At 43.3% G+C, this 12,011-nt stretch overlaps 1 protein-coding gene across 1 annotated transcript in view; it reads right to left on the bottom strand.

Annotated features, from left to right (window-relative positions):
- Nucleotides 1-5,293: 5,293 nt before the first annotated feature.
- CAB39 (calcium binding protein 39) overlaps nt 5,294-12,011 on the bottom strand; it is a 101,919-nt gene continuing 95,201 nt past the window's right edge. Inside the window, exons 8-9 of the mRNA XM_061387910.1 lie at nt 8,705-8,848; nt 5,294-7,881 (exon numbers count right to left, since the gene is read on the bottom strand). Coding sequence (XP_061243894.1) covers nt 7,693-7,881; nt 8,705-8,848 — 333 coding nt within the window. The 3' untranslated portion in view covers nt 5,294-7,692. The remainder of the gene's footprint in view (nt 7,882-8,704; nt 8,849-12,011) is intronic.

Genomic DNA, 12,011 nt, shown 5'->3' with positions numbered 1-12,011 from the left:
TCTTAGAATTTTAGAAGGCTTGTTATCATCGTTCCAAGGACAATTGACTGGAGACCTTGAAACCAAAGCATTCTGAGGCAGAACAAACAGGATTTGCTGTTGACTGGATGGGAGGAGGTGGGAGACAAGGCAAGGAATCAAGGCTGATTGTTGACTTAAGCAGCCAGAGTCTTAAGCCTGGAGGGTGGGGAGCCTGCCTGAGTTCCGGTTTGGACCTGGGACATCTGGGGTTGCTGTTGGACACCCACATGCAGCAGCAAAGATACTGGATACACCGCTCTGTCCCCTCACATCCTGAAAACCCGAACTCCTTTCCCCTTGCATTTGGCCACACATGCCAAGTGTACACCTCACCCCACCCTACTTTCAGCTGTTTTCAGTTCAGTTCAGTCACTCAGTCGTGTCCGACTCTTTGCGACCCCATGAACCGCAGCAGACCGGGCCTCCCTCTCCATCACCAACTCCCGAGTCCACCCAAACCCATGACCATTGAGTCGGTGATGCCATCCAACCATCTCATCCTCTGTCGTCCCCTTCTCCTCCTGCCTTCAATCTTTCCCAGCATCTTTTTCAATCTTTCCCAGGGTCTTTTCAAATCAGTCAGCTCTTCGCATCAGGTGTTCAAAGTATTGGAGTTTTAGCTTCAACATCAGTCCTCACAATGAACACCCAGGACTGATCTCCTTTAGGATGGACTGGTTGGATCTCCTTGCAGTCCAAGGGACTCTCAAGAGTCTTCTCCAACACCACAGTTCAAAAGCATCAATTCTTCAGCGCTCAGCTTTCTTTATAGTCCAACTCTCACATCCATACATGACCACTGGAAAAACCATAGCCTTGACTACATGGACCTTTGTTGAAAAAGTAATGTCTCTGCTTTTTAATACGCTGTCTAGGTTGGTCATAACTTTCCTTCCGATGAGTTATTTTGTTTCCACCATTTGATGATGAAAAGTTTCAAGCAGAAAACTGAAAAGATTTTACAGGGGAAAATGATATAATGTGGGAGCAGAGTCAAAGCTCCCATGCAGAAAAATTCCAAAATATATATGTAGACGTTTGCTCTTAAGGAGATGGAGCCTAACGCCCACCCCTTGAATGTAGCGTGCTCATAGTGATTCCTTCCGAAGAGGACAGAACTGACGGAAGACGAAAGAGCAGCTTTACAGAGGGGCAACCTGACAACACTTCCTCAGCAGGAGATCAACATCAGCAGGAACGTTGTCAGTTGCTCAGTCCTGTCCAACTCTTTGCGACCCCATGGATTACAGCACCCCAGGCTTCCCTGTCCTTCACCATCTCCTGGAGCTTGTTCAAACTCACATCCGTTGAGTTGGTGATGCCATCCAATCATCTCATCCTCTGTTGTCCCTTTCTCCTCCTGCCTTCTATCTTTCCCATCATCAGGGTCTTTTCCAGTGAATCAGCTCTTAGCATCAGGTGGCCAAAGTATTGGAGCTTCAGCTTCAGCATCAGTCCTTCCAATCAATATTCAGGACGGATTGCCTTTAGGATTGACTGGTTTGATCTCCTTGCAGTCCAAGGGACTCTCAAGAGTCTTCTCCAACACCACAGTTTGAAAGCATCGATTCTTTGGTGCTCAGCTTTCTTTAGGGTCCAACTCTCACATCCATGCCTGACTACTGGAAAAACCATAGTTTTGACTACACAGACCTTTGTCAGCAAAGTAATGTCTCTGCTTTTTAATACACTATGTTTGTCATAGCTTGTTTTCCAAGGAGCAAGTGTCTTTTAATTGCACAGCTATAATAACCGTCTGTAGTGATTCTGGAACCCAAGAAAGTTTTTCATTGTTTCTGTTGTTTCCCAATGCATTTGCCATACAGTGATGGGACTGAATGCCATGATCTTAGTTTTTTGAATGTTGAGTTTTAAGTCAGCTTTTTCACTCTCTGTTTTCACCTTTGTCAGCAGGAATAGGTCCTGGAGATAGTGTGTGTTCTTGATAAGATGGGATGAGGATGGCATTTTACTTGTGTGGTCTTCCTCCCCTGAACCCACAATCTCATTCAAATTATGAGGAAAACATCAGACAAATGCCACCTATGGGAGAGTCTATGAAATGCCTGACCAGTACTCCTGGAAACTGTTAAAAACAAAGTCTGAGACCCCTCACAGCCAAGAGGAGCCTCTGGAGACTTGATGATTAAATGTTATGTCAGATCCTGGATGGGATCCTGGCATAGAAAAAAGGACATTAGGGGAAAACGAAGGATATCTTCTTGATGTGTGTGCTCAGTTGCTTCAGTCGTGTCCAACTCTTTGCGACACTACGGACTAGCCAGCTAGGCTCCTCTGTCCATGGGATTTCCCAGGCAAGAATACTGGAGTGGGTTGCCACGCCCTCCTCCAGGGTCTCTTCCCAAACCAGGGATCTTACTTGTGTCTCTTGCACTGGCAGGTGGATTCTTTACCCTCTGGGCCACTTATGGACTTTAGTTAATAACAACACATCTGTTGTGTTATCTGTTCATTAATTGTGACAAATGTTCCATACTAATTTGTTAATAGGAGAAACCAGATGTGGGAATTAATGAAACTCTCTGTCCTATCTTTGCATTTTTTTTCTGTAAAAATGTTTCTAAAAAGTAAAGTTTCTTAAAAAACACAACCATATACCCACCATGTAAATTCTATCTTTCACAGTTTACTATCTTTATTACACTTTGCATTTTTATCACAATCTGTTCCACCCTCTTTCAATACCCTTTCTTGGTTACTTCATCCTTTTTGCTCAAAACAGCACTCAGGAAGCCTGGGACCACCTGGCTCACAACTGCCACAGGGTCTCTGGGTCCCTGCATATTTGTGAGGCTGGATTTGCTCTCTGGATGACCCATTCCCTAGGCTTGTGTGTGCTAAGTCACTTCAGTTGTGTCCAACTCTTTGCGACCCTATGGATTGTAGCTGACCAGGCTCCTCTGTCCACGGGGATTCTCTGGCCAAGAATACTCGAGTGGGTTGCCACATCTTCCTCCAGGGAAACTTCCTGACACAGGAATTGAAACTGTGTCTCTTACATCTGGCAGGTGGGTTCTTTACCACCTGAGAACAGCTGCTGCAAAGAGCTCTACTGCCACCTGGTGGACCTTTAAAGTGCCAAGTGCAGGAAAAGCTGGAGGCCAGATAGGCAAAAGCACCCTTCAGGCTGCCAGCAACTGTGAGCCCAGAGTTGACTCTACCCTAGCCCCTTCCCCACTAAGTCCCATTCCAGTTCTAATTGAGACCTGGACACTTCCTAACTCAGCCCCAATTCCCACTTATGCAGTCATTTTGTAAGGTTATATTAATATTATACTTTTCAAGAATAAATTTTTTGGAAGAGAGCAGGAGAGAGAATGAGGGAGAATTGGGAGCTTTCCAGTTTTGCTAGGAGCTGTGACAGCCGTGAAGAACAATTTGGAGCTGTGGGCGCGCCCTGTCCAGCTGTCTCCTCAGGCGGCAGCAGCAGCTCTGGTCCTGATCAGCCTCACTGTGCTGGCCACAGTCTCTCTGTGCAGGAAAGGAAATCACGAAGGGAGCTCCAGAGAGCAGGCAGTGCCACTCTGCTGTCCCAGGCCTCCTTTGAGAAAGGCCCTGCACCCAGCTGTCTGCAGGCCTGGCAGCTCCTGCCTCCGGGTTAGAAGGAACACAGAGAGCATGTCTTAGGTGGGGTTTCTTTGGCAGCGCAACTTGGGACCAGGGTTCAAATGCATCTTTTTGTTGTTGTTGTTCCATTGCCAAGTTGTGTCAAACTCTGTGACCCCATGGACTGCAGCAATGCCAGGCTCCTCTGTCCTTTGCTATCTCCTGGAGTTTGTTCAATTTATGTCCATTGAGTTGGTGATGTTATCCAACCATCTCATCCTCTGTCATCCACTTCTCCTCCTGCCTTCAATCTTTCCAAACATCAGGGTCTTTTCCAGTGAGTCAGCTCTTCACATCAGGTGGCCAAAGTACTGGAGCTTCAGCATCAGTCCTTCCAATGAACACCCAGGACTGATCTCCTTTAGGATGGACTGGTTGGATCTCTTTGCAGTCCAAGGGACTCTCAAGAATCTTCTTCAGCACCACAGTTCGAAGGCATCAATTCTTCAGTGCTCAGCCTTCTTTATGGTCTAACTCTCACATGTGTCCATGACTACTGGGAAAACCATAGCTTTTACTGGGACTTAAGCCCAGGACACCTCGCTAAAGAGTGATGTCGCTGCTCATCAGGAGGCAAGGGGGCACACGCAGGTGACTCCAGGGTAGCCTACCTGAGGCTCGGTTCTAGGACCAGCAGGGAGAACGTGGAGGCTGTGGTGGGGAGTCTCACCTAGTCCTTCATGGCTTTAGCTCTCCGCTGGGAGGAGGGTCACGGCAAGTGTGGGGAGGACACAGGAGTGGCCAGTGCTGGCCTTGAGGCCTCTTGAGAGGTATGCACGGTGGTGACTCACGCCTCCAACGGCTCCAGCTTCCAAGAACCAGTGAGCGTTGTGTGAGCCTTTGCATCCAGTTTGCTCGATCCTCACATGAGGAAGGTGGCCTGGTGACTTCAGCTGTGGATGTGGGGGCGGGGGCTGCGGGAGGAGACCCGAGTCCAGGCCTCAGTGTGGACAAGCCTGCTGCAGCTCCCTGCTCACCCTCTGGAGGACGGGCAGCATCGCCTGGTCCCAACATCATCTTTGGAGAAGCAAGATAGACCTGTGGGCCTCAACTACCTCCTACAAGAGATTGTAACGAGCAGAACATCATTATTCAGATTTCAGAGAGGCATTTTTGGGAAGAGTGTGTGTGTGGGAGACTGGAGACGCCATCTGCTGACAAGGGTTACGGGGAACCTCGAGGATGGGGCTGGGCACCACGTGGCAGCAGGTGGCCTGGAGGACCGACCTGCTGAGGGGCCCGCTGAACCCTATGCTTCCAGAGTGCTTGCAGCTTCTTTGTGACTTCACTCCAGTTACTTCTAAGGAGTCCTGCCGAGTGCTCAGTTTTATCTTAGTGTATTGATAATGAAGGGTCACAGAACCAGAGAGAGGATCTTCGGTCTGAGAAGTGAGGCGAGTAAAAGGCTTAATACTTAACTGTGAAAGGAAGGACCAGGGAGCTATATATGACCCAAGTGAAAACCACATTTTGGACACCAAAAATAGAACCTCAAATGGGGAAAAAAAGACTTTGAGGCTTGTGTATTAACTGTTCCCAGCTACAGTTGGTGACACAGTTCGTGCTAGTGTATCTCCTGACGGGGTTGTTAACAGTGATACAAACGCAACTATCTAAAGACATGTAAACTAAACAACTGACAATGTTGTTTCTCCAAAATTTTATTTTAATTTAAATTACAGGGCCAGCCAGATATTCTGATAAGAAATTTACTTTTCCTCAAGAGAAAGGAAATGCTTCCAAGGCATTGTTAACAACTGTATACATCTCCACCTTTTTTTTTTAAGGGTTAAAAATCACATTGAGTAACTGACTTATGTAAAATTAAACCTTTATAACACAAAAAGAAACCACTTCCAGTATAATAGTTTTGGTAACATGAATATATTAAATGATCAGAATTTCAAAAGCACTTTTTGAGTGTTTTCACATTTTGTTTAAAAACAACAAAAACCCAAAAGTCTTAACTATCCCCAGATTCTAATGCGAGAATAACACATCCGTGTTTTCTTTGACACGCTGCACGCCTCACTGTCTTCCACACAAAGGCTCTAGTGCTACAACAGCATCACCAGAGAGGAAGCTGCTGCTTCGAGTTCTAAGATCCAGCGTGGCAAGGAAACCTCTCTTCCATGTGGTGTAATGAATGCTTGCACCCTGAATCCAGACACCCAGCACTGGACCACGCGAATCAGAACGATGCATCACAGCCAACTCTGCCTTCCTAAACATCTTGGATAGTTTCACTTCAAGGAGTTTGGATTGCTTTCTTTAGTTCCAACAGAAAAAACATGGATTATTTTACATAGATTTTGGTAAAGACAGGCTCAGGAAAACCAATTATAAATGCAGACCACCATTTCAATTAAACAGAATAAAATACATCTGTATTTTCTGGGGCTCTTTTCCTAAATGGTGCTCCTGGAAGGAGATTTTAAAGCCTGCTGAAACATCAGCTGGGAGTCTCATTTTACTGGCTGATAAGTAATTCAATTAGTAAGAGAGGCTAGCAAAGAATAATTATATAAATTTCTTAATCAGCTACAGCCATGCTGAATTCGAACCGGCAAACTCTGATTTGTAAGTTGTTAGTTGTGATCGTCATGTCACTAAGATGGCCAGATACCATTCTAATAATTTTACATAGATATATTCTAGGAGACGTTGTTCTGCCGTGGCCACAGTAACAAAAAAGTGGTGCAAAATCAGTTACTTTATAAATACTGATAATTTGCAGCATTAAGGAACAGGACATTAAAAAAAATAAATTTCCCCGTAGGACACCTATGACTAGGAACTCTTCTTTTCCTAAGAGAAGCCAAAGTTTTAATTATTCAGTTTCACAACTATTGTACTGGATTACTTACTCTAAGAAAGAAAAGGTGCTCTAAAGAGGTCTCCCCCCACACAAAGAATCAGCATTAATTTAGCATAATCCATATCATTCGTAGATCTGGAGAACTCTTGACTCATTTTAAATGAATAAGGCCAATATTATGCGGGAAAAAGTATAGCTGAGCTCCAGGTCTGCATTGTAGTCTACTGATGGCACCCCATTAGACAACTGAATACAAAGGACTGGTTTACTTTGTTTTCTTTTAATGCTGTGATACTTAAATGTTAAATCAGCATTTTCAGGTGATCTGAAGTATTTCAATTACATATGAGCATTCATTTTTTGCAAAAACTCAATATTAGGTAATAGTTACATACTAATACAATAACATTCCTCTGCTGTACAAATTAAATCATTTAAAAGAAATGAGCATTCTAAGAATTATATACAAAAGAAACCTGTAAGCACTGTTGAAATGAAATGCGAGGTGTCGTTGCTAGCTCTACTGTTTTAAAATACCTTCAAAAAGTAAAATTAACAAATACCCTTCAACATATCCAGGTTTACAAGTCTCAAGAAAATCAAATGTCAAAAAATTCTAGAAAGCTGTGAAAAGCATATATACATTTTCCTTATGACCTTATGAAGCTTCACACTTTTGAGAAGTTGCTAAGTTTCAGTATCAATTTATTCGTGTGTCAACTTTATCCACTCAAGGAGCTCCCATCTCGGATACAGTTCCCCTAGGATTTAAAATAAAGCTCTGCACGATCTTCCATGAGTGAAGGCATACAATCTTACCCAGAATCCATGCTCAGATCTTTAACAAAGATAAGCGCAAACAGGCAGGTTCACTCTGACCAGACCAACGCCCTCTCCCCCACACACTGTCATCTATGCATATTTGCCTTCAAGGGACCTAGCCATGTTCAGAACTTCTACAGCGAACGGAGTCTTTAAATTCTGAAATGACACAAAGATCAAGAAAAAGTCCACGTGTGCTCTAGTGTGCAAGAAAGCAGCAGCTACGTTCTCCAACTTGGACTAAAAAAACAAACAAAAAAAAATCAAAAAAGGTAAAATGAAAACCGTTCACTTAACAGCAGATTAGCAGTAATGTTCCTCATGAATCGATAACAGTGCCTGATGCTGAATAGCTAACAGCAGACGCTGAACTGGGATTTAATATTTTCGATGTTTATTGGAAATCAGGCTTCTTGCTGAGCTGGTCTCTTCAAATCCCTGATCTGTTTGACTAAATACGTCTTCTCGTCATTGAACTGCTCATCCTCGGTCCTGTCATTCTGGAACTTGCTGAGGAACTCTATGAGCTTGGCTTGGTTCTTGAGGAGGATGTCAAGGATGGGCTGTGTCTTGTTGGGGTTGGCTACGAACACCTGCACAGGGAGAGATCAATGTCAACTACAGGACAGGGCGTGACACGGAGATGCTGCAGAGTACATGTGGCCACACCCACTGCTCCCCCGGGGCACGGGCTGAAGTCAGGATTACTCATTCGGGGTGTCTGCTTTGGAAGACCTTATTTTTACAATTAAAAAAGGAGGGAAGAAGTGCATGTTTAAGCACAAAAAGGACTGACATGTTCACTCATGCTCCGTAGTTTGTATTAAATACAGACTTTGATTTTAGAATAAAATGGGCAGAAGTTAGTTCTGGGCACAGGAAGTCAGAATGAATTTCAAGAACAAAAATCTCCATGGAAAGCATTAAGAAATGCATTACCCTTTACCTTGGGATTAGTAATCTTCCATGCCAAAGACCACCTGATGTGAAGAACTGACTCACTGGAAAAGACCCTGATGCTGGCAAAGACTGAAGGCGGGAGGAGAAGGGGACAACAGAAGATGAGATGGCTGGATGGTATCACTGACTCGATGGACATGAGTTTGAGCAAGCTCTGGGAGTTGGTGATGGACAGGGAAGCCTGATGTGCTGCATGGTCACAAAGAATCAGACACAACTGAGTGACTGAACTGAACTGATGCCAAAGATAGGTGACACTCCTCTACAAATCAACTTTTCTTATTCCCAAATACAAATGCCCTGTTTCTGGGTCCATTTTTGTTAAAATGTTGTACCACACAACTGTGAAAATGAACTGAATGGAACTGTGTCACTCAGATTACCAAAATGAAGCTAATAAAATAAGTAACTTGCAAATAAAATGGGATGAACAACTAGTGTTTATGGTTTTAGTACCTTAAAAACGTGGAAGGCCTCAAACTGGATGTTACGGCTTTTGTCTCGTAGAAGGTTCATCATTAATTTGAGGTTCTCAGGTTTACTGATGTATTTTGTCATAATCGTGAAGTTGTGTCTGTCTAGTAGCAATTCACCGAGAAGCTGAGAAAACAAACAATTTATCCGTTTATTCCACAATTATCACTTAAGATTTGAAATAAAATCAAAGTTTTAAAAACAGTTCATTAAATAATATTATTAAGCATAGAATATTAATAGGCAGGCACTCAAAAGATGGATGAACTGAATTATGACCTGAAAGCTAATGAACGGTTCCTGTTTGCTACTTGGACACCTCCTTTTTCTTCTGGGGTTTAAACCTATGGTGGGTCTTGACACTGCTCCCTGAAGAAAACCAAATTCAAGTCACATGTGGCTCAGAAACTGAGACTTATCAGGATCTATTCTTTAAATATGCATTTGTGTTATCTCAGTAAAAAGAAACCATCAAAGAAAGTGGTCAGAAGATAAGTTACTGGATAACTATAAACATTAATCTAATCACACTAGGACCACAGCCTTGTCTAACTCAATGAAACTAAGCCATGCCCGTGGGGCAACCCAAGACAGGCGGGTCATGGTGGAGAGATTTGACAGAATGTGGTCCACTGGAGAAGGGAATGGCAAACCACTTCAGTATTCTTGCCTTGAGAACCCCATGAACAGTATGAAAAGGCAAAATGATAGGATACTGAAAGAGAAACTCCCCAGGTCAGTAGGTGCTCAATATGCTACTGGAGATCAGTGGAGAAATAACTCCAGAAAGAATGAAGGGATGGAGCCAAAGCAAAAACAATACCCAGCTGTGGATGTGACTGGTCATAGAAGCAAGGTCCGATGCTGTAAAGAGCAATATTGCATAGGAACCTGGAATGTCAGGTCCATGAATCAAGGCAAATTGGAAGTGGTCAAACAAGAGATGGCAAGAGTGAATGTCGACATTCTAGGAATCAGCGAACTGAAATGGACTGGAATGGGTGAATTTAACTCAGATGACCATTATATCTACTACTGTGGGCAGGAATCCCTCAGAAGAAATGGAGTGGCCATCATGGTCAACAAAAGAGTCCGAAATGCAGTACTTGGATGCAATCTCAAAAACGACAGAATGATCTCTGTTCATTTCCAAGGCAAACCATTCAATATCACAGTAATCCAAGCCTATGCCCCAACCAGTAACGCTGAAGAAGCTGAAGTTGAACGGTTCTATGAAGACCTACAAAACCTTTTAGAACTAACACCCAGAAAAGATGTCCTTTTCATTATAGGGGACTGGAATGCAAAAGTAGGAAGTCAAGAAACACCTGGAGTAACAGGCAAATTTGGCCTTGGAATACGGAATGAAGCAGGGCAAAGACTAATACAGTTTTGCCAAGAAAATGCACTGGTCATAACAAACACCCTCTTCCAACAACACAAGAGAAGACTCTATACATGGACATCAGCAGATGGTCAACACCAAAATCAGATTGATTATAGTCTTTGCAGCCAAAGATGGAGAAGCTCTATACAGTCAGCAAAAACAAGACCAGGAGCTGACTGTGGCTCAGACCATGAACTCCTTATTGCCAAATTCAGACTTAAATTGAAGAAAGTAGGGAAAACCACTAGACCATTCAGGTATGACCTAAATCAAATCCCTGATGATTATACAGTGGAAGTGAGAAATAGATTTAAGGGCCTAGATCTGATAGATAGAGTGCCTGATGAACTATGGAATGAGGTTCATGACATCGTACAGGAGACAGGGATCAAGACCATTCCCATAGAAAAGAAATGCGAAAAAGCAAAATGGCTGTCTGGGGAGGCCTTACAAATAGCTGTGAAAAGAAGAGAAGCGAAAAGCAAAGGAGAAAAGGAAAGATATAAACATCTGAATGCAGAGTTCCAAAGAATAGCAAGAAGAGATATAAGAAAGCCTTCTTCAGCGATCAATGCAAAGAAATAGAGGAAAACAACAGAACGGGAAAGACTAGGGATCTCTTCAAGAAAATCAGAGATACCAAAGGAACATTTCATGCAAAGATGAGCTCGATAAAGGACAGAAATGGTATGGACCTAACAGAAGCAGAAGATATTAAGAAGAGATGGCAAGAATACACAGAACTGTACAAAAAAGATCTTCACAACCCAGATAATCACGATGGTGTGATCACTGACCTAGAGCCAGACATCCTGGAATGTGAAGTCAAGTGGGCCTTAGGAAGCATCACTACGAACAAAGCTAGTGGAGGTGATGGAATTCCAGTGGAGCTATTCCAAATCCTGAAAGATGATGCTGTGAAAGTGCTGCACTCAATATGCCAGCAAATTTGGAAAACTCAGCAGTGGCCACAGGACTGGAAAAGGTCAGTGTTCATTCCAGTCCCAAAGAAAGGCAATGCCAAAGAATGCTCAAACTACCACACAATTGTACTCATCTCACATGCTAGTAAAGTAATGCTCAAAATTCTCCAAGCCAGGCTTCAGCAATATGTGAACCGTGAACTTCCTGATGTTCAAGCTGGTTTTAGAAAAGGCAGAGGAACCAGAGATCAAATTGCCAACATCCGCTGGATCATGGAAAAAGCAAGAGAGTTTCAGAAAAACATCTATTTCTGCTTTATTGACTATGCCAAAGCCTTTGACTGTGTGGATCACAATAAACTGTGGAAAATTGTGAAAGAGATGGGAATACCAGACCACCTGATCTGCCTCTTGAGAAATTTGTATGCAGGTCAGGAAGCAACAGTTAGAACTGGACATGGAACAACAGACTGGTTCCAAATAGGAAAAGGAGTTCGTCAAGGCTGTATATTGTCACCCTGTTTATTTAACTTATATGCAGAGTACATCATGAGAAATGCTGGACTGGAAGAAACACAAACTGGAATCAAGATTGCCGGGAGAAATATCAATAACCTCAGATATGCAGATGACAACACCCTTATGGCAGAAAGTGAAGAGGAACTCAAAAGCCTCTTGATGAAAGTGAAAGTGGAGAGTGAAAAAGTTGGCTTAAAGCTCAACATTCAGAAAATGAAGATCATGGCATCCGGTCCTACCACTTCATGGGAAATAGATGGGGAAACAGTGGAAACAGTGTCAGACTTTACTTTTCTGGGCTCCAAAATCACTACAGATGGTGACTGCGGCCATGAAATTAAGATGCTTACTCCTTGGAAGGAAAGTTATGACCAACCTAGATAGCATATTCAAAAGCAGAGACATTACTTTGCCAACAAAGGTTCGTCTAGTCAAGGCTATGGTATTTCCTGTGGTCATA

The sequence above is a fragment of the Bos javanicus genome, chromosome 2 (assembly GCF_032452875.1).
Source record: "Bos javanicus breed banteng chromosome 2, ARS-OSU_banteng_1.0, whole genome shotgun sequence".
Classification (NCBI taxonomy): Eukaryota; Metazoa; Chordata; class Mammalia; order Artiodactyla; family Bovidae; genus Bos; species Bos javanicus.
Note: the sequence above shows the minus strand (reverse complement) of the source record. Positions and strands in the feature narration are given on the sequence as shown.